Below are 23,589 nucleotides of genomic sequence, written 5' to 3'. Positions count from 1 at the left end.
TGTGAGCAAACTGAAATTGTAAGATTGTCATGTGACCTATCGTGAGATTGAGACAACTATGGGCATTAGTGGCATCAGCTTACATTCAGTATTGCATGAACAATTGACTGTAGAAAATCATCAAAATTTGTCGATCGCTCAGAAAAAAGTAAAAAAAAAAAAAAACGACAACGGTGCTGCGAAACACGTCTGTGACAACGTGACAAGCAATGAATTGTGGTTTTACGCGTACGGGGCCGAAAGTAAACAGCAGTCAACTGTATGGATGTTTCAAGATGAGCCCAATCCAACAAACGTTGTTCGCGTACGGGGCGCTTCCAAGCAAATAGTTGCCTGTTGAGCGGTGCACAACTATTTTTAGCCAATTGTCTTTCAAGTAATCAGGAAATCCAACCGCCGAGAACGGGTCACTCTTCATCAGGACAATGCAAGCTCCGACATATCGACTGAAATAACAGCTTTTTTGAGCACTAAAAACATCGATTTGATTACCTGAAGAGGCGTTTGATGAGTTCAGAACAAATGTTTTGGAGATACCTCCATATCAGCGATGCGAAGGTGTATAGATCTTGATGAAGAATATTTTAAAAAACAATAAAGCGATTTTCGATGATTAATAATTGTTTCTATTCTTTAATCCCCAAATATACAAGGCAACCTGCGTAGTTGTGTTTGAACTCAGTTCCTTATCCCATTTGCGTTAAAAAAATAGGCAACTCATTTTTTTGTAAATAATTTTTAGTTTTGTTCAACATAGACCTACATGATTAATATTCACAAGTATATGCAAATATGATCCCTTAATTAATTTTTTACGCTTAACATACATACTTACATACAAGAAATGTATATACAGAAATTACATTCAGTTTAATGGATGCAATTATGTTTAGTGAACTTAAAACAAACCTTAAGTCTATTTAATCATTATTCAGACACACATATACATGCAAGTACATAAATACTGGTTTAATATATTTTTTCTATAAAAATTTTGCTTTGGTATCAATTTGTTTATACAAATAACAGAATTCTGCTAAACATTTTCCTAAGCCGTTGACTGTTGCCTGGCAGCTTTGGCACCGATTCGTTGCATAATAAACAAGACGCTGAAAAAGTAATATTATTAATAATTTTGTTATTTTTAAGTAGTTTTTATTTAAAATACACTTACGTAATAAGCACAAAGCTGATGCAATAAATTGCGGCACTCAGCAGGTAAAACGCACCAGGATATGACTCCAGTGTCGCTCTGTAAATGCCGGTGTAAACCGGCGCCGAAGCCAGTGGCGAAAGTGTTTGCAATGAAGAGATCACAGCATAGATTTTACCTGCAGTACAAAAACAAATAAAGAAAGTGTTGCAATTTAATTTGTATCGAAACCCAAAATTCTTGCGCCAACTCACCGATTTCGGTAGCTTCTACCAAACCCGCGAGTACCGCTTGCAACATCGGACTGTTAATGCCACCCATAAAGCCACAAGTCGCGGCCAAGTACATCTGCCAAAATGCCTGCGCCAATGAGCGTATTAAACTCTCGGTGAAACAACCCAACAAGCCAAGCATGGCGACAACTATAAGAGGTGCCTTGAATAGCTGTAAATAATTTTGGAATACTATTGTTATTTTTTGACAGAATATTTGATATTAACTCTTTAAACTCACCACTCGCAACAATAGCAAAATGAGACCACAACCAACCATTTTAATGCAGATCGTGACGGCATTGTAGGTCGTGAATTGCTGCAGCGTGAGATTGAATTTGTTGCGTAGAAACAGATAAAATACATTGGATTCACCCTCTGTAAAGAAAAATGTATTCACTATTTCAAGCATGTCGATGTGCATAGTACATAGTATATCAAGTCTTTGAAAAATGCTTGATAATATATACTATTCCAAGGTTGATTTTAGTTAACAAAAATTAACCAGTGGCAACTCTTTGAAAAAATATCTTTCAAATAAATCGTAAAACTATTGGATGTCTATAGGTTAGTATTTCACTTAAAATTAAAAATTCAAACTTTCAAAGAGGTGGCAACTCTGCCCCAAATTATGTTTTCGCAAAGTCTTCCTGAGCCGTTACAGTTTGATAATCACTATAACTCGTTAACCTTATGCGCTTTACTGATTGTAAAGTTTCAAATAGGAGGCAACTCTATACAAAAATCCGCTGAAACTAAAATTTACCTAAAACACATTACATTTATATGTCTTTCACAAATGCCTTATATTTGTAACCAATATTAAAATATTAAGTTTATTTTAGCAATTCACTTGAAAAAAAATTATGAAAAGGTGGCAACTCTTAAAAAAACAATTCTAAAGTAAAATAATATTTATTTAAAACTATATATTTTGATAGCTTTAATTCAATATTTCATAAAAAAATATACATATGTGACCTGGTCTACGGAAAGGGGGCTTAGGTGTCAAAAAATCAATTTTCACTTTTTAGTTGACGAAACGAGTTGTTTATTTTTAACAGCTGTTTCCCAGAAAACTGATTTTCGCACGTTAGCTCCCTTTTCGTAGACCAGGTCACATATATTTCCAAAACAGCTGGCAATTTGTTTGAAAAAATGAAAAAGTGCCAACTCTTTAAAAATATCTCTAAAATAAGAATTATTTATATCGGTATGTTTTAATAAATAGTACAGTATTTCATTAAAAATTATATTTCCAAAACAGGTGGCAACTTCATCCAATTTATTTTTCAACCAACATCTCCAAAACGTACAGTTGATAGCCGCCATATTGTTATAAATCGTTAAACTTATCTATTTTACTGATTAAAAATTTTGAAACGGGTGGCAACCGTGTTCAAAAATTATTTATAACCGCACATAAGCTTTTTCAAAATTTTTCGAAATTATAGTTTCGTTTTCCTGTTTAGTTTTACGAAATAAATATTTTTTGTACAGTTGGCAACCCTGTTCAAAATTTAGTTATAACGTTTTTCCAAAATTTTTGGAAATTATTATGTTTTATTTTTGCTGTCTAGTTTTTCCACATAAATATTTTCGTACAGGTGGCAACTTTCGAACTATTTCGTTTTGATTAACGCGCAACAAACTTAAAAATATCACAATCCGTTACTAAGTGCTCTATATACTGCGCTCAAGACTGCATTCTCTTTTCTAACGCAATTTCGCTCGAGTTCGTTATACCGTTCTTAAAGAAGTTTTACCTCAAAAACCCCCCAGAATCACCAGAAAGGTGTTAAAAATAATCAATACTTACGCATTACAAATGTTGTCGTGACCAAGGTGAACATTATACACCAAATAATGGCGCGATCATAGTGTGGCCTGCGTTTTAGACAGCTCTTTACCAAGTCCTTGATCAAGCCGAACTTGAAGAACTCTCGCAAGTGTGACTAATGAAAGGTAAAATGAAATTTCAGTATCATTTTCAAAAGGTTTCCCAGACATTAAACCATTTACCTCTTTTCGTTCGTGTTGTATCTTCAAACTTTCGTCGACGAAGAAGAGCAAATACAGCAACGCTAGCAAATCCATACTGGCAGCAATGGTGAATACGCCTATGGTACCGGTTCCAGCCAGTATATAACTGCTGATCACATTGCCAATAAGGATACCAATACCCAGAGCGCCATCCACAAAGAACATACTATATATGGGAGGGTATATAAAAAAAAATATTTAAGCAACGACTTTAATAAATTTAGTTTTTCTCAACACCTACCGTCTCGCCTTACCGCCTTCGTCCGACACATCGGAGACTAGACAAAATACCATTGTTATTAACGCGCAGGTGCCACCGGTCAAAGCCAATGGTATATTCGATAATATATAAACCCATGGATTCAAAGGTGTTAACAGAGAAATTGCTGCGAGAATTGTTGTTATAGTGTGTCCGATGAAGCCCGCTATTAGATGAAAACGTTACGTTCCATTAATTGTTTTTTAATTATTAAAAGAAATTGCTTACCTGAGAAAGTTGCCACAAGCACCGGTCTGCGTCCAAACTTATCCGACCAAGGTCCAATAAATAAACTGAGGAATGCAGGCAAAACACTGCTTATCACCGAACTCGTCATTATAATGTTGGCCACATAGGGTTGTATTTTGGTTTCGATTTCCTTTAAATACGAGTAGTATATAAAATAATTTGTTGAAGAAAACAAATGAAAGTTATAATTAAATTGAAATAAAATATAAATTAACCCTAAGTAGGATTTCAAGTCTAGTATCGCCGCTCTACTATTTGAGTGAATGGTTACTCCTCTGTAGGAGGCTGCACTCCGGAGCAGTAAATCTACTGCTTTCTTAATGGCTGCAACCTCAGCGTGGAAGACACTGCAATAGCCAGAAAGTCTGAAAGAGAGCTCCTGACAGTAAACCCCTCCACCAACCTTCCCCCAAAGCTTTGATCTATACGTAAAGAAGCTCATTGTCCCACTTCTCTAACGGCTTCTTCCCACCCACAAACTCCTAGTCGGTATATGGGCGGAGAAGTAGCTGAGAGAGTTCGGATCCAAGTGATCCGGTATGAAGTCAAAGTGTGTGAAGCTGTCTGTGTGTTTAGATACATGTTTTTATAAGAACCCAGATTTGGGTTGGTGGCGAGACCATTTCTGATTAGCCAATTTGTTACTGCGCTGATCCTGCTGATCCTTTGACCATGTCATAGTTGCCATATAAACTCTTAAGATAACAATTTTTATACTCCTTTTAGGGGTATTACTTATTGCTTTGGTACGGCTCAAGTTTAAATTTTTTCCTTCATTTTTCTCTTACAAGAAGTTACTGGAGTGTGTTCATTTGTAGTCGTTTTAAATAAGATACTTATGAAAGTGGCTTTAGTTTTTACCGAGTTTTACTCCTTTCAGTGTACCAAATTCTTTGAGAGTTATTTATTATTTATTCTAATTAGCTGCCATTAAGACTATGAGCCTAAAAAATATTGTAAATTAGGCTTCAAAAGGAATACGGCGTCGTGCTTTTTGCTCAACTTTGTGTAGACCGACTCTTTGAAGTATTTACACTTATTTTTTGATATTCATTGCTTTCCTATGAAGGTCATAATCTCATAATCATAACATCATGTAAAGAAAAAGGCAATAAAACAATCTCTAGGAATCAGATCTGGAGAATACTATAGATGCGGAAGCAGTTGGACACTGCATTGTGTTGGCGAAACATACCCTTCTTTTTCTTCAAATGTTACCGTCTTTCGGCCCACGGTCCAATAACGCTATGGTAATAGTCACTAATGGCCCTTGCTTTTTCAAGGTAATCAATAAAAATTATTCCATGCGGATGTCTGTCAATTGGACTTCGGGGTGAAATGATGGATGCAAAACTCTTACTCTTGAACATCTCCAAACGCTGCTCCGCATCATCAATTCGTCGTTGTTTTTGGTCAAAAGTGAGCTCGCGTGGCACCTATGTGTGTAGTTTGCTCAGACCTTCCTCATACCCAAATATTCGTGAATGATATGATGTACCCATTCAGTTAATATCTTTATAGTGTCTGCTACCTGAAACAACTTCACTTTACGGTCATCAAAAATTATTTTAGAGACTTTTTTCATGTTTTCGTCGGTGACAAATCCTTTTGGGCGTCTACTGCGTTCAGTTTTTGCTGTTTTATACAAGCGCCATTTAAAGGTTAGGGCTAACTAAAATCATATGAATTTAATTCCAGTTGCGTTATCTATGTGTCAGGCCGAGGACTTTTCGATTGACCTGTTATGAAAACTTCTGCGGAAAATCAAATAAGAAATAACACGTCAAGGTCGAAATATTTCCATACCTTTGTACCTAACATTTTCCAATTGCGATGCCAATTTGCTAATTATTTAAATATTCTTTAGTTTTCTATATAAATAGTAGGCTTTAAATTTCTAATATAGCTAAGTTTTGACCCAAAAGCCATGAATTTAATACAAATTCATATGGAGGCATTAATTGTTTGCCCAATACCACCCTTTTTAATACCCGCTTACTCTGGTATCGTTGAGTTGTCGAACGAACTTGTGATTTTAATTTTGTGTTGAAAATGATGAATACCGTTAGGTGTAAAAAAGAATTGTGCTCTAGGCAAACCAAATACCAATTTGTAAAATTGTCTCATACTTATTTTAATTTGGCTTCGTAATGGATTATTAGTAATTTATTATTTTTTAACAGAGCTCAATAATTATCACCTTTATCGTGGTTAGTCATTATTGCTGATATCCATAAACGATAATTTTCAGTACTAAAATAGTACGCAAATGCAAAAATTTATTAAATGAACGAAATGATATTGCACTATTTTTCATGTGAGTCAGTATTTATGGCAGGAAGTATGTCAGATATTAAATTTTAAATACTTTTGTTATTAATTTTTCTCCATTTTTTTTAATGCAACATTTAATAACAATTTTTGAAAGTTTAGAGAATTATATTAATTTTTTTAACAATGTAAACTTATTTAAAAAAATATAATTTTTTTTTAATCATATACTCTTTTTTTTTAAACAATATTTTTGAAAATTTAAAATAAATAATTTTAAAATATTCAGTATAATTTTACTCGCTTTACTCACAGCTGTTTGATTCGTTTCTGGCACAATACCCAACATCGGCTTGCACACAGTCGCATTATACTCGTAAACCACCGTACACGTTTGATAAAGCATCTGATTTTGCAACACAGCGCCTGTTTTTTGGAGTTTTACACTTGTGAAATACTTTTATTTTGCAAAAAAATCTCTAACTTTTGAAGCAAACTTACTTGCAAGCACTGAGGCAACGTATATTAAAAACACAGCCGGTTCGATTATCGTACGATTTTTTGGCGGCTTTGGGGGCGTAAGCGTGGGCTCAGCGACAGAATTAGAAATATCATCGTGCTCTTGATTTGTTGGTAAAAATAAAATTTCGCGTTCCTCTGCGTTGCTTTGTGGCATGTTTGTACTTTAATTATCAATTTACAAATTCAATTATTATATATTAATTTACAAGTTCGATCACAGCAACTTTCCAATTAAGTGTCTAATAAGTGTTGTAAATCACTACTAAACAAAACAATTTTGATATTTCATTGTTTGGTTTGCACTTCGCTCGCTTTTTGATTCGAGAGAGCGCGGTCAAAATGCGCTTTTGTTGATAACATTTGACGGTGTTGCCACTATGTGAAATAAGTTTTGAGATTTTTATTGTATGTCTTGGGTATTTTTTGGTTCTCGTTTCTATTTTTGACAAAAAGCTATAATATTATCAGAGAAATATTTTCCTCGAGTGTCAATAATATATTTCAAACGGCGAATAGGACGTACAATTGTTTAATATATTTGAATACTCAACTGATTTCGTCATTTATTTCAGAACAATATTTATTCAATAGTCTATTTGGTGGCATTTTTGACAAGTTCAGCCAAAAGATCATGTGCGCTCTCTCAATAAAACAAATCAGCAAGAAAAGAGCTTCGCGTTGGTGCGTGTGAATACCAATTTAGTATTTAAAATTGTAAACAACAAACTAAAGAGAGAGTGGTAATCGCTCAGCTGTGTGTATTAACGCTCATTATTGGCAATTGCCAATAGAGAGATAAATATATGTAAACAAATTAAAAAAATTCCCCAAATGGGTATGAAGATAAGTGGCGTTATGAGTCAAACAATGAAATAATACGCTACATAATATTTGTCTGGCAGGTTTTTGGAGGCTACGGCCTGCAATAAACCTAACTTTTAATACTATTTGTATCAGAAGAATAATTTGATTCTAGGAATTCAAGGAATATAGAACAAATTTCTCTATAGTCATGCTGCCTACAATTACTGTTTACTGTAGTAACTTACTAAAAAAGCATTGAATGTTCTATGGCTTTAGTGTCGTGTAAATTTTGACATTCTTCGCTTACCAAAATTCTCCAATAAAGAAACGGTTTTAGGTCTGCTCTGTTTTTTGCCACGTCCGACCGGAACCGTTTAAAGCTGTATTTGTATCGTAATTTATATGCTGGTATGCGAAATGTCAATAATACATGTTTATTTTGACAGCTATCCACCTAAAATCCAAAATGTTAAAAATACCCAAAAAGGTTTCTTGAGGTGAAAACGTTTCTGTGACGTTGGCTATAATCGTGAGTGCAGCCTGCATTGAATAATAATGACTTAACAAGTCTTAACTATTTATAATTATAGCATTAATAATGACAGGGGATCTACATACGAGCCTGCATATTTGAATGAATCGGCAGTGAATGACAAGCAAAAATGCTAGACGCCCACCTGTTTATTGATAAGCACTGTTATTATTAAATTAAGCATTTTTATACCCTGAACAAGGTATATTAAGTTTGCCAAGAAGCTTGTAACAATGAGAAGGAAAAGTCGGAGGCTCTATAAATTATTTGTATATAAATTTCGGTGTGAAAGATGCACCTTACTCTGATGAGATTGAAAAAAAAAGAACGGCCAGAACCGATTAATAGGGTTTCGTCTTCCATCAGGACAACGCTAAACCACACACATCTTTGATGACTCGGCAAAAACTGGGAGAGCTTGACTGGGAAGTTTTGATGCATCCACTATATAGCCCTGACCTTGCACCATCGGACTACCATTTATTTCGGTCAATACAGAACTCCCTTAATTGAGTAAAGTTGGCTTCAAGCGAAGCCTGTGGAAATTACTTGCCGCAGTGCAGGTTGCACCCGAACTTAGCTCCTACTTATATATGTTTATTATATTTTTGCACTTTATCTAAGCTTACATTGTGGAAAATTAGATAATTATTTCCACCATAAGCTGTCACCTCATTACTGTTTATTAGTGAGCAAACATAACGGAGTTAATTAGTACCACATACTGAGGAAATATGTAAATAGAGATTTTATATAGACGGACGATAGACGAAAATTCTTTGCTCAGTCATACATATAGATTCGTTTATATTCTACATGTATGTATGTATTTCTGTTTGCTCAATAAAGATAGAAATCTAACCGGATGAAGAGCATTATTGGATTATCGCTAAATCTGGTAAATAGAGCTAGCCAGTCTATTTGTATAATAATATCCGTTAACTGTAATTATAAAGGCAAAAGTAAAAGTTGGAAAAAAGTCGGAGGAATTTCAACAAATACTTGTATGCATGAGAGTAGTATTGGGTCTAAAATTATATTTGCGTGGTTTTAAAATGTTAACGTTTATTAAAAAAAATGCACAGCAGTGTTTTTCAAAGTATGCCCCATCTGAAGCTTTAGCATTTTCCATTTTCTGATATTTTGTGGATTAAATCACAAAAGAATTGCGCCGACTTGGTGACCGAAAATGAATCAAGAACAATTTTGATGCCTTGTACTTATGTGCACTGTATTCCAGTGAAGGCCTTCTACATCGTGTGGAACAAATAGGATTTAGAAGCTGATTGTAAAGCGTGTGAAGCACAACTCTCCAGCCGCTGTTTTGCAATCAATTTTTAACTGGTCTTGCAACATTAGTCCGAGAGTTGCATTTTGAAAATTTGCTTGCTCGTTTCTAGCAGCGAATTCCGGGCATTTTTTGGCAAACGTTGCTACAATTTGATCTTTTCAATAGCGTTCGCCATTAATGGTTTCACTCGGCTTTAGAAACTTATAATATAGTTCGCTTTTCTGATCCTACCAAATACAGCGTATAATTCTGACGTCATGGTTATTAGAATTTGTTGCTTGGGTACCCGAATTTATATTTGGGTATGAGAAAGTTCTATGCAAAGTAGATCCCGCGTTAGCTCATTTTTGATGAAACTCAACGACGAGTTGGTGATTCAGAGTAGTGATGTATGATGATGAGTAGAGATGTTCAAGCGCAATAAACCTGAATTTTTGCGTCGGTATGTGATAATGGATGAAACCTGGCTCCATTATTTCACTCCAAAGTCCAATCACAGTCGTCCAAGTGGACTGCATACGATGAACCCGCTCCAAAGCGTAAAAGAACGCTACAGGTTCGATTATCCCACCGTTTTCTCCTATTCTATTTGACACAACTCTTTAAGTTCACTTAATTTGATTTTCATTAATATTCGGAACATGTGACTTATGGCACTGGTCACATTCACTCACTACAATTATTATCACTGGATATAAATTGTTTTATTTAATAGTAAATAATTACTTTAATTACCACTATGTACTGCAATTTAATTACCTACATGTGTATGTATAATTAAAATAATTTGCGTAATGCGTGTACTCACTTTGGAAGTCTCATTTTTAGCAATAACTCCCAGCATTGGCTCACAGAGTTCTTTATCATAATTATAAACAGCGTGGCAGGTTTGATAGAGTTGTTGATTCTGCAAAACGGCACCTATTTTTCGAAAAAAAATTTATTCGAACAAGTCCTTTTCAAATTGGCACTTTTGTAGAATGCACAAAACAAGTGTCTTACCGGCCATTGCAGTGGCAACATAAACCAGAAAGACCGCCGGCTCAATCACGGTGCGTTTATTTTTTTCCACAAATCGGTTTGAAGCCATATTATTATTGGTACTCGGTACAGCTTCTGCTGTTTTGGTTTCGGTTTCGGTTTCGGTTATTGGAAATAACGGTAACGGCGTAATTTCCGGTGTTGAACCGGGTGTTAACGGCATCGCAGTACCAACTTCGAAGACGAACTGCTCGAGAGAAGTCGAGTGTCTCGCATTCAGATTCAACGAGGTTGGCCGACGCGCTGCCATTGTGTGTTGTTTGTTTAAATTAATATTCGTTTTAAATCAGCAAAAATCAGTCGCACAAATTTACTCCGTACAGCTGCGCATCCGAGTTTATACTATATCGCTTTAAACTTTTTTTAAGTTAATATATACGGACTTTACACATCTGTGCAGTTTAAATAGAGTGTGAGATAACGAGAGCATTTCAATGTTTGCTGTTGTAGCTGGCAAAGCCAAATACATAGATCAACACAACATTAAAAGCGTTGACTCATCATTGGCAGGTACTTTTTGGGCTCTCTTAACACTTTATAATTGCCAAATAATCTTTATTTGTTTACATTTATTTCAAACTCGCAGCGTTAAAGCCATAAACACGAGTATTCTAAGAACTAGTGGACGGCAGGTAGTGGTAACTATGTATGTTATCAAAGTCGATATTTTGTTTAAAGTTTCTCCTGTACCTACCTTCCACGAGAATGGCAGCCACTAAAGACCACTTCAACTTATTTTTTTTTTATATTTATAATGAACTTTAATGAACCAAATATGTACCATCTTGGTAGACCACTTTTTGCCATTTTTCCGCTAGAGACATTATTCCATCAATGTAAAACTATTCTGGTTTCTCGGCGAATAACTGCGGCAAGTAATTCTCGCAGGCTTCTCTTGAAGCCAACTTTACTGCATTGACCGAAATAATTGGTAATCCGATGGTGCAAGCTCAGGGGTATATGGCGGATGCATCAAAACTTTCCAGTCAATCTCTCCCAGTTTTTGCCGAGTCTTCAAAGATGTGTGTGGTCTAGCGTTGTCCTGAGGGAAGACGAAGCCCTTTCTGTTGGTCAGTTCTGGCCGTTTTTTTCGAATGCTTGCTTCAATCTTATCAGTTGTTGAGAGTAAAATGTAGAATTAATTGTTCGACCAGGCTGGAGCAGCTCATAGTGGATGTTACCGTTCCTATCCCACCAAACACTCATAACAACCTTTCGGGGCGTCAATCCTGGCTTTACGACCACTTGTTGAGCTTCACCACGCTTGGAACATGATCTTTTTCGCACATTATTGTCCTATTTGATCTACTTTTCGTTTCCTGTTACCACTCGCTTCAGAAATGGTTCGATTTAATTTCTGTTTAATGAAGAATCGTAGATGTTAATTCGGTACATTAAATTTTTCAAAGACAATTCATGTGGTGTCTAAACATCGAGCTTCTTTTTGTAGGTAGCTGTTTTTAAATGGTTCGAAACCGTTTAACGCTGAATGTTAAGTTCCTTAGCGATGTCATGGCTGCTTATGTGACGGTCCTCGTAAATCTTTTCCATAATTTCATCGATTTTTTCAACGATAGGTCGACCAGAGCGAGGTACATCTTTCACATGGAAATGTCCAGAACGAAAGTACAACATCGTCTCCGTCATTGGTGGCTTGTATGGAATTCTTCCCTTTTTAAACAAAAATTTTAAAATATAGCGAATTCCTTCATTATTTTCTCTCATTTTTTAACGGCTCTAACTTTTTTTCAACTTCCCCGAATTTTTTTTGCGTTAAATGGAGCTTAAAATCTTACCTTTCCAACGCTATATGGTATGACACAATGTGATTGTTGGCACTGGAGATGTGCGACTGCAATGACATCTATGGCAAAATACGAAAATACTTCTTCGGCTACCCAATATATTACTTACGGTGTAAAGGATGGAAATTCGCTTTATTAGGGATATGAGATTTAGGCGAGGGGTTACATCAACTCCCTACATATTCACCGTTAAACCATATATAATTTTTAGGAAACATTTCCAATTAATTTCATTAAAATATCACACGTTTTGACCAACCTTAAGCGGTTATATACAGCGAATTTTCCCGAATTTTTCAATTTTCCTATTTAAAGTTTGGCCTCAAACTTCCATGCGCTCTGAAAACGCCTTTTCAAATTTGCTTGTAACTTCGGAAACATTAACCGGATATATCGGTCCGGTGTGCATTACGAAAATAAAATAAAAAAAATAGATTTTTTGAAAATATGTGGTATATAAGAGTAGGAATAATTTGAAGACCAATTTCACACATTTTCTGCATTAAGGGGGGCTCCTACCTATATGAAAGGATGAAATTTTTCACATACTTGTCGGAAAAAGTTTATTGAAGCTTTACATATTTTTTGATGATTCAAGTAGAGAAGGAAAAGATACCGAACAAGGGCCTTTGTTTTCTCTTTAAAGAGTCCATTACCCTTGTGTTTACATTTGATGTAATCAATTACCTTCGCTGTTTACATTTTATGGAGTCAAAAATCCTTTCGTTAAACAGGTCAATTGAAACGTCCCTGGCCTACCACAGTCATACTCGTACACATCTCTTTTTTTTGTCAAAATTCGTTTTATTCATTCAAAATAGTTTCCTACGAGAATTATACACTGTTTATAGCGACCCTCCATGCTCCTCCATTATATGTATCTTTATACTCTCGCAACATGTTGCAACAGAGTTTTGTAAACTTCTTCAACTAACGGTTGTATGTATTACCTAAAACTAATCGAAGTAGATATAGGGTTATATGTAGATATAGAAATGATCAGAATGATGAGTTTAAATCCGTCGACTGACATAAACAGCGGCTGTAAACACACTGGTTGACAGATCGCGCTAATTTTTGCCATCATAATTAAGAACTGACCTATGAAACAAATTTACCTGTCTTCCATATAAGCGGGAGATTTGAAAGAAGAATTCCCAGTACTTTCTGGACAGTGTGTATTTTATTGTATTTTTTAATTTCCATTTTACATGTCTTATTTCAAAAGTAATATTAACTACAATTAATTCTTAAAAAAAAACTTAAGTACATAGCTACTTAATCACTTTTTTCTTTAATCAAATTTTAATTTTAAATGGAAAACTACCCTTTTGCGATGACTCAGAGGCGAAAATAAAAACCTAATTGCAACCAACAATTTTAGTCACTTTCGGCTGAGTGGCATTTATCATTTTTATGAGCGAGGAATCACTTTTGTGATAATGATAGGCAACACTAAATCTGTTTAGGTATATGCTTCAACTAATCATATAAACATAAATAAATAGTTTCAAGGCCTCACTACTATAATTTGTATCGGAAATACTGAAAATTGAATACTGGAAATTGTATTTGATCTTCATTTATTGTTTTATACTCTGGCAACATGTTGCTAGAGAGTATAAGAGTTTTGTTCAATGATTGTACGAGTATGCATCATCTAAAACTAATCGAGACAGATATAGGGTTATATATATACATATATACAAATAATAAGGATGGCGAGGCGAGTTGAAATACGTGTTGCTGTCTGTTTGTCTGTCCGTCCGTTCGTCCATGCAAGCTGTAACATAAGTAAAAATTGAGATATCTGTATGAAACTTGGTCTGAAATATAACAGTATTTTGAAAAATGCTCGTAAATGTCAAAAACATCTGTTTACTTTGCCTGATAGTCTAACAAATACCCACTCAGAAAATAGAAAACTCTATGCCTGTAAACTCTCTATGTGTAAAGTACACTAAATAAGTTTCTTGCTGATCTAATCTAACGCTTATCTGTCATTGCGTACAAATTGAGTACATCTCTACAGTAAAATCAAAACAAAAACATTTTTCGGTAAAAAAGTGCTCAACTGGCCTATTATTATCTGAAAAGTTTTCTAAGTATGAAATCTTATCTTTATGGATGCATTCCAGTATTACGAAAGCCATCTATGGTATGGTATTAAAACCGTAATAGATTTCTTTTACTAATCTTTGTACTTCAAAGTGTCAAAGAAAAATAATAAATTATCTGCCTTAAATAATTTTATCTTTCTTCTATTCCGCCATATATAAGTACATATTTCTTATTAATTATGTTGTGACATTTATATTAGGTAAATATGTATATTTCCTGTTAGACACTTATGACGTATGAGTAATACATTGTAAATATCTGCTATGTGCTAACATTTACTGTTAAGCAAACGAACAGTTAATTTCAATTTGCGACAACGAAAAAGCATTTGTTGAACATTTAAGTAATTAAGTAATTTAATTATAAAATATACTTAAAGTTCTATTATGTATGTATGTCAATAACAGCTGTTTGTATATTCAGAATGAGTGCTCTCCAAGTTAATGTGTCTAATATGCATAAGTGTGTCTGTATTTCTCTAAAGTCATAAGTTGCAAAAGTATGGCATTTCCGTTATTGTGATTAGCTAATAATATTTGTTTGTCAACTTGATAACAAAATCGAAACAAAAAAAAAACGAATTGGTCTAATGTATCGAAACATATTTATATACATATAGTATGCTAGAGGGGGTCGATTTATAGGGTATCAGAAAAATGGAATAATGGTATATTCAAAAATGTTCTACGCATTATTCTTGAAATATGATTAAGAAACTTGGGGTCAAAAATCGATTTCGAAGCAGAGATTTCAAGTCGAAGTTTAACTTATAATTTTTTTTTTTAATTTTTTAAGATATCTTCATGAAATTTAATACACAGGTGCATTTTAATATTGTATGCATCATTTGTTGGAAACAGTCAAATCGGACAGATATCTCCCAAACAACGGGTTAAATATTTTAAAAAGGTATAAAAATACATGTTGGGTAGTCGAAAAAGTCTTTTCGTATATTGTCAATTGATATCGTTGCAGTCGTATATCCTACATGTTACCAATGACACTGTATCATACCATATAGTGTTGGAAAGGTTAGATTTTAAGCTTCATTAAACCGAAAAAATAAATTCGGAGAAGTTGAAAAAATGTTACAGCTGTTGAAGAATGAATGAAAAAATGAAGAAATTCGCTATATTTTAAAATTTTTGTTTAACAAGTAAGGAAGGGCTAAGTTCGGGTGTCACCGAACATTTTATACTCTCGCACAATAAAGTGATAATCGAGATTTCATTATCCGTCATTTACATATTTTTTTATTTTGCTGTAAAATTATTTAGAATTAAATTCTGAGAGATTTACCGATATTTTCGGTGAAAAATTAGGTTAGGTTAGGTTAGGCACTGAGTTTTTCGTGTTCGATATAAGGGACCTTGAAAAGTTATAGTCCGATCACGACAATTTTTCCACAAGGGATACCTAAGCTCAACTACTGTATTTGTGTAAAGTTTTATTCCGCTATCATCATTGGTTCCTAATGTATATATTATACAGAGAAGGCATCAGATGGAATTCAAAATAGCGTTATATGGGAAGAAGGCGTGGTTGTGAACCGATTTCACCCATATTTCGTACATGTCATCAGGGTGTTAAGAAAATATTATATACCGAATTTCATTGAAATCGGTCGAGTAGTTCCTGAGATATGGTTTTTGGTCCATAAGTGGGCGACGCCACGCCCATTTTCAATTTTAAAAAAAGGTCTGAATGCAGCTTCCTTCTGCCATTTTTTCCGTAAAATTTTGTGTTTCTGACGTTTTTTGTTAGTCGGCTAACGCACTTTTAGTGATTTTCAACATAACCTTTGTATGGGGAGTGGGCTTGGTTATTATCCATTTCTTCAATTTTTAAACTGTATATGGAAATGCCTGAAGGAAATGACCCCATAGAGTTTGGTTGACATAGCTGTAGTAGTTTCCGAGATATGTACAAAAAACTTAGTAGGGGGCGGGGCCACGCCCACTTTTCCAAAAAAACTACGTCCAAATATGCCCCTCCCTAATGCGATCCTATGTGCCAAATTTCACTTTAATATCTTTATCTATGGCTTAGTTATGACACTTTATAGGTTTTCGGTTTCCGCCATTTTGTGGGCGTGGCAGTGGGCCGATTTTGTCCATCTTCGAACTTAACCTTCTTATGGAGCCAAGGAATACGTGTACCAAGTTTCATCATGATATCTCAATTTTTACTCAAGTTACAGCTTGCACGGACGGACGGACAGACGGACGGACGGACGGACGGACAGACAGACATCCGGATTTCAACTCTACTCGTCACCCTGATCACTTTGGTATATATAACCCTATATCTGACTCTTTTAGTTTTAGGACTTACAAACAACCGTTATGTGAACAAAACTATAATACTCTCTTTAGCAACTTTGTTGCGAGAGTATAAAAAGGGAAGAATGCCACGCAAGTCACTAATGAAATTTGTGAAGTTTACGGAGCCGATGTTGTGTTAGTTCGTGTAGCACAACAATGGTTCGCTCACTTCCGTTCTGGAAATTTCGATGTGAAAGGTGCACCTTACCCTTTTCGACCTATCATAGAAAAAATCGATGAATTATGGAAAACATTGACCAGGACCGTCACATAAGCAGCCATGACATCGCTAAGGAACTTAACATTCAGCATCAAACGATTTTGAACAATTAAAACAAGGCTGGCTGCAAAAAGAAGCTCGATGTTTGGGTACTACATGAATTGTCTGTGAAAAATTTAATGGACCGAATTAACATCGGCGATTCTTTGCTGGAAAGAAATTAAATCAAACCATTTCTGAAGCGAATGGTAACAGGCGGCGAAAAGTGGATCAAATACGACAATAATGTGCGAGGAAGATCATGGTCCAAGCGTGGGGGAGCTCAACAAGTGGTCGTAAAGCCAGGATTGACGCCTTGGAAGGTTATGCTGAGTGTTTGGTGAGATTGGAAAGGTATCTCCACTATTAACATTTTACTGTCAGAAACTGATAAGATTGAAGCAAGCAATCGAAAAAACAGTCAGAACTGATCAACAGAAAGGGCTTCGTCTTCCATCAGGACAACGCTACACCACACACATCTTTGATGACTCAGCAAAAACTGGGAGAGCTTGGCTGGGAAGTTTTGATGCATCCACCATATAGCCCTGACCTAGCATTATCGGACCACCATTTATTTTGGACAATGCAGAACTCCCTTAATGGAGTATATCAAGAGAAGCCTGTGAAAATTACTTGTCGCAGTTATTCGCCGAGAAACCAGAAAAGTTTTACACTGTTGGAATCCCATTGATCTGGTTTAAGATAATGCGGCGTTGCATAAATTTTTAGTTTTTAAAATTATTTTTCTAACTTTTTTATTCTCAAGTGCAAGCAGCTCTCGTGTAACCGCACTTACCGCCACGATCAACAGTGCGTATGAGTAATGCAATAATTGTCATTCGCAATCAAGCTGCGTTGAGGGAATGGTACAATCCTGAAATACATATAAGAAAATTGGATTTAAAAATATTTTCGGAATTTATCAAATTTCGTCAAAAATGGACCGTTTTGTGCGGATTGTGGTATGGCAGAATCATCGGGCCTTATTTCTTTCGCAATAGAGCAGGAAATGCCGTCCGTTCCCACGAAGTGGGGTCTACGTAATCGGAACGAACCCGGATTTTTTTATTCGGACAGGAAATGCCGCTACTATCAATAGCGAGCATTATAACATGATGGTGACCGACGTCTTGCCACTTCATGCTTCACATTTAAGCATGAGCACAATGCGTGCAAGGTTTGGCGACTAGTCAATTTCGAGCAATGGCTCAGTTAAACGGCCGTCATGCGATTTAACTGCGCTTGATTATTTTCTCTGGTATAATTGCTATGGCAGCACCATAGTTGAAATGCTGCACCGGATCACCGACTGGTCGAAAAGTGGTTTGTATATCTAACGTAAACGTAAAAAGGCTTATTCAATATTTTTGTTTAGATGGAACTCCAAGTTTTTGGCGCCTTTACCCTTAAATTTACAGAGCATATGCTAAGCATAATGCACCTATTTTAGTACGCAGCAAATACAGGACTTTCAAAATTTACGCTTAATTTATTCATTTATAAAAAAGTGCTTAATACTATGCTTAGAATTAGAAGCTTTATGCTAATTAACACTAAATAAATGTAATCTTAAACTTTGCTAAACAAAATTTTTACTAAAAAATAATTATGCATATGCTTTTCTATGCATAAATATATTTGTAACTTTTTCGCTTTAACAATATTTCAACATAAAACACAGCCGCTCTCATTATAAATCCATATACATAAATGGTGAATTAACGTTGATATATTTATTTATTTTCGAATTTCGAAGAAGTATTTTGGTACATATACAACTGGGCTATTGATCATTAAGCTGTCTCATTGGCTGCCGTTGCTCTGTTACTACTCTTACGCTGCATAATGTATATAATCCTAAAATTGCCGAAAAATAACAGAATTAGTAAATGTGTCAAGCGTGTACTTAAAGCGAACTTACGTTATGAGGAAAAAGTTTGCGACATAGAGAGCAGAGCTGAGAAAGTAGAAAGCGCCAGGATATGATACCAATGTCGCGTTGTAAATACCGGTGTAGACTGGCGCCGATGCCAAAGGCGATAGTGTTTGCAGTGAGGTAATTACCGCATATACTTTGCCTAAAATTCACAAATTTTTTTTTATTAATTATACTTTCTTTGAAAAATGAATAAATAGCAGTTTTACCGATTTCTGTGCGGTCCACCAAACTCGCAAGTACCGCTTGCAACATGGGGCTGTTAATGCCACCCATGAAGCCCGCAACCGCAGCCACATACATCTGCCAAAACTTCTCCGCCAAAGCGCGTATAAAACTGTCGGCAAAGCTACCCAACAAGCCAAGTATAGCCACCACAGTTAAAGGCGCGCTGAATACCTGTAAAACGATTTTTGTTGTTGTGGTTTAGTTTTTATAAGCAATCTGTGTTAACTTCAATAGAAACTCACCACACGCAATAATATCAAAATGATGGCACAACCAATCATTTTGATACCAATGCCGGCCGCGGTGAAAGTGGTGAATTCTTGCAGTGTGAGATTGAATTTGTTGCGTAGAAACAGATAAATTACATTCGCTTCACCCTCTGTAAGGAAGAGATTAAAATATTTGTGTGTAACTTATATGTACTCGTAGTTTTATAAATAATTTAGTACTTACGCTGCACAAAGGTTGTCGAAATTAAGGCGAACATAATACACCAAATGATGCCGCGATCATAGTGCGGTCTGCGTTTCAGGCAAGTTTTAACCAGATCCCTAATCAAATCGAATTTGAAGAACTCACGTACATGCGACTAAAATAACAAAAATATTAAAAAAAAAACCATTTCTGCATTTAAAATTTGCAACTCACCTTAGTTCTTTCATGTTTCACGTTCAAACTTTCGGTTACAAAGATGGCGATATAAAGTAGCGCTACCAAATCCATACTACCAGCAATTACGAATACGCCGATAGTACCAGTTGCGGCCAGTATGTAGCTGGCTATCAAATTGCCAACTAGTGTACCAATACCCATAGCGCCCTCGACCAAGAACAGGCTACAAAGTACGAAAAATAATTCAATAATTGTCGACTATGTGCGCAAAATAGCTTCAAAATCACTTACCGTCTAGCTCTGCCGCCCTCATCACTGACATCGGAAACCAGACAAAATGACATCGCTATCAGGGCACAGGTGCCGCCAGTTAGTGCCAGTGGTATGTACGATATAATGTAGACCCAAGGATTTATCGGTGTCGCCATAGATATACCCGCCAATATTGACGTTATAACATGCCCGAGAAATGCCGCTGTTTCAGCAATGAATTTAATTAATTTCTTTGTATTTCATCATAATGGCGTAATTGTTTATTTACCTGCGAAGGTTGCTACAAGCACTGGTCTGCGTCCAAATTTATCCGACCAAGGTCCAATAAATAAACTGAGGAATGCGGGCAAAACGCTGTTAATCAGCGAACTCGCCATAATAATCCTGGCCACATAGGGTTGCACTTGGGTTTCGATGGCCTGGAAACAATTTGGAAAATATATATATTACAATATTATGATTTTTTTTTAATTTATTCAAATATATTTTTTCGCAATTAGCAGTTATTTAACTGTGCTCTGCTAATAACATTTCTTCATCTCTGTCATTCATTTTGATTTGAAGTCATTTAACAATACACTGCCAATAACACAAACTTGTCTATGTTATTCAGTCCTGTACTAATAACAGTTACTCACTTCTGTTATTCCCTTTATTTTACAGCCCTTTAACAGTGCTCCGTTAATGGCATTAGCTCGTTTCTGTTATTCATTATATTTCGCAGTCATTTAACAGTTTTATGCTAATAACAATAGCTTACTTCTAGCACTTATTTTGTTTTACAGTCATTTAACAGTGCTCTGCTAATGACATTAATGCTCTTCTTTCATTCATTTTGTTTCAAAATCATTTAACAGTGCTTTGCTAATAACCTTAACTCGCTTTTGTTATTTATTCTGTTTCACAATCATTTAACAGTGATCTGAAAATAACAATAACGCGCTTCTGCTCGTTAATAACAATATTTTACGGTTATTTAACACTGCTCTACTACTAACATTTATCACTTCTGTGAATTATTTTGCTTCCTTGTCATTTAACAGTGCTCTGTTAATTAGATTAAGTTGCTTTTATCATTCGTTCAGTCAGTCAGTCATGTAACAGCGCTCAACTAATAACATTAATGCTCTTTCATTCATTTTGTTAATTGAACAGTTCCCTGTTAATATTATTTAATCAGTTTTTCTTATTTCTTCTGTCACACAGTTAGTTAACAGTGTCCTGCTAATAACATGTATTCACTTCTGTTAATAAGATTACGTTGCTTTTATCGTTCTTTCAGTTTCAAAGTCATTTAACAGAAGCTATGCTAATAACATTAACTTCCTTCTGCTTGAAAACTAATAGCATTGCTGTTTCTGTAGACGTTTGTGGCTCCTGTTTGGCTGTCTTAGCAGTCAGTTTAGACTAAGTGCATTGCAACGTTGAGTCCGAAAAGCAATTCTAGGCACTTCATCAATATCTTACTTATTACAAATAGTAAGAAAATATAATTAGTTCTCCTTTCAATTTTCACTGTTATCCACTTCTAAATATTTATTCATTTCTGATCTTCCTGTCATTACGACTTATTGCCACCTTGCTTAAATATTTATTTTTTTTTTACAAGAAAAGAAGTTTCCAAGTATTTTATGGATTTTCGGGCGAAACCTTTTGTTCCCGGATATACACTTCTATTTCCAGCTTTATCTACTAAAGAGACTGCCACTGTTAGAAAACCATTTTCTTTTAAATAATTTTTTTACTCTTCTTAGAGGAGATTCCCTGATAAAAACGCTTACGTTTTCATTTATTATTATTACTTTTTTTTTGGTTAATGATAGCGTAGCTGAGTCACACATTTCAATTATTATGGCATTTAATCACAGGGAATCCACCTGAGTAGGCCCGTCAGTTGTTATTACCACCAGCTGTTTTACTGATAACCAATACTACCACATAAGTATTTTATTTTTTTTTTTCGTAATCAATTATAATTTTTTTTTTATGTTATCAGTCTGAAGCTTATCGTCCGGAGTTGTTGCTATTTATAATTGGTTTTATTAATACTTCTGTCTGGTAGAACTACAAATGCACATTTTTTAGAACTATATGGGTCTACGTCACGTCTTCGTTACTTAAAGATTGACAATTCTTGCCGAAATGTTCCATGAGTATCCACGCTAATTATACTTTTGAACAGATTTAAGTTTTGTAACCGAGTTTTACAGCAATTGACAGAAAATTAATAGGTAGTTATGAATCATCTATAGCCACCTTTCAATCGCGAGTTTCTTACACTTTCTTTATATTCTCATTTATTATATATAAACTCGGCTATAACCCCGTAAGCGGTATCTACGCCAATAAAGAAGAATATTGTTTTATATGAGCCGTCATGGCTTCGCAAAACTAATATCGAAATGATTACAAGGTTACTTTTCGATTTTTTCGTTCCTTCCTTATTGCTTTATGTCTGTACATGTGTTTTATATCACTTGTTTGTTCCATTCACAACTCAGCAAAGCTTGGCGAAACCATGAAATCCATTAATGATTTCTTTATAAAATCGCTTACTAAACTAACCACTAAACTACCAGAAAATAACACTGAAAAAACACTCTTTTACAATTGTTCTAAATTTTCAAATTCCAACATAATATCTGTTCGTAATAAAAAACTTGTTTGAGAGTACTCACTTGTGATGTCGCGTTTTTGGCTATAACTCCCAACATTGGTTCACACAATTCCTCATCGTAATCGTAAACGGCAACACAAGTTTGGTAGAGTTCTTGATTTTGTAGCACAGCACCTTAAATAAACATAATAAAAGCAGTAATCGATTAACGTTTTTCATGTACACGGTTTTAAGGTAACACGTTTAAAATGTCCTACCGGCCAACGCTGTCGCTATGTAATTTAGAAACAATGCTGGTTCTATCACTGTAAACTTTCTCTTTCCATCCGATTTACTCGAGGCTATTTCACTATTATTATCCTCCTCGATTGCCTGCAATTTTTCAGCGGCTATTGATTCTTGTTCTATCGACATAACACAAGCGTTTCAGCGATTACTTCGAAAAAAATCAAGTTATTTATGCGCTGTCTAGGTTGGAATCCCAAGTGTTGTTATATCGGTTTATGGCTCGCTTCAGTTGTACAAGTCGTTTAAATACTTTTCAAATATGTCTGCTCTCCTAAATTTATATAGCAGACCACATTATCACATTGAAGAGTATTCTGTCGCAGTAAAAAATGGTGATTTTTATTACAGAACATACAAGCATACCTATGTCCCTATCTGATTTGGCGCGTTGATTCATTATCGAAAAGTACTTCAATTTATTTTATTTGCGCCGTTTGAAGAGAGCAGATAAGACATTGCATAGTAGAGTAGTAAAAGTTTTGTAAACAGAGAATAAGGTGAGCTGAAGTTAGAGAGCCAGTCAACATTTATCAATTAAATGTAGTTTTTCTTATAGAAAGGCGCTAATAACTGATAGTGGCCGGGAGCACTAGCCCCCCATTGATAAGAGCGGAGGTAAGGAAGAACTGAGTTCGGTTGTACCCTACCATTATGTATTTTTTCACTTGTAAGAATTATGTAAATGC

At 35.2% G+C, this 23,589-nt stretch overlaps 1 protein-coding gene across 1 annotated transcript; it reads right to left on the bottom strand.

Annotated features, from left to right (window-relative positions):
• Positions 1 to 702: 702 nt before the first annotated feature.
• On the bottom strand, positions 703 to 23,139 carry LOC105221974 (uncharacterized). Its single transcript, XM_049452739.1, has 20 exons — positions 22,873 to 23,139; positions 22,677 to 22,789; positions 20,267 to 20,417; positions 20,017 to 20,200; positions 19,762 to 19,948; positions 19,567 to 19,702; positions 19,356 to 19,492; positions 19,095 to 19,284; positions 18,871 to 19,027; positions 18,787 to 18,806; positions 10,399 to 10,722; positions 10,205 to 10,317; positions 3,956 to 4,106; positions 3,710 to 3,893; positions 3,448 to 3,634; positions 3,245 to 3,380; positions 1,667 to 1,803; positions 1,408 to 1,597; positions 1,175 to 1,331; positions 703 to 1,109 (listed from the first exon to the last, which is right to left on the bottom strand). Exons 1-20 carry the CDS (start codon positions 23,027 to 23,029, stop codon positions 1,049 to 1,051), a joined length of 3,072 nt encoding a protein of 1,023 aa, XP_049308696.1. The 5' UTR covers positions 23,030 to 23,139; the 3' UTR covers positions 703 to 1,048.
• Between the last annotated feature and the right edge of the window lie 450 nt (positions 23,140 to 23,589).

Source organism: Bactrocera dorsalis, chromosome 3 (genome assembly GCF_023373825.1).
Source record: "Bactrocera dorsalis isolate Fly_Bdor chromosome 3, ASM2337382v1, whole genome shotgun sequence".
NCBI classification, from domain to species: domain Eukaryota; kingdom Metazoa; phylum Arthropoda; class Insecta; order Diptera; family Tephritidae; genus Bactrocera; species Bactrocera dorsalis.
This window is presented reverse-complemented; position numbering and strand designations above follow the sequence as displayed.

What these genes read in the sequence shown, in the direction of transcription:
- LOC105221974 (XM_049452739.1), bottom strand. Translation starts at nt 23,029, where the DNA reads ATGTCGATAGAACAAGAATCAATAGCCGCTGAAAAATTGCAGGCAATC. An exon ending in CTAAAAATGAGACTTCCAAA is followed by an intron (nt 4,107 to 10,204) that starts GTGAGTACACGC and finishes TCGTATTTAAAG; the next exon opens with GAAATCGAAACCAAAATACA. An exon ending in TACAACACGAACGAAAAGAG is followed by an intron (nt 3,381 to 3,447) that starts GTAAATGGTTTA and finishes ACCTTTCATTAG; the next exon opens with TCACACTTGCGAGAGTTCTT.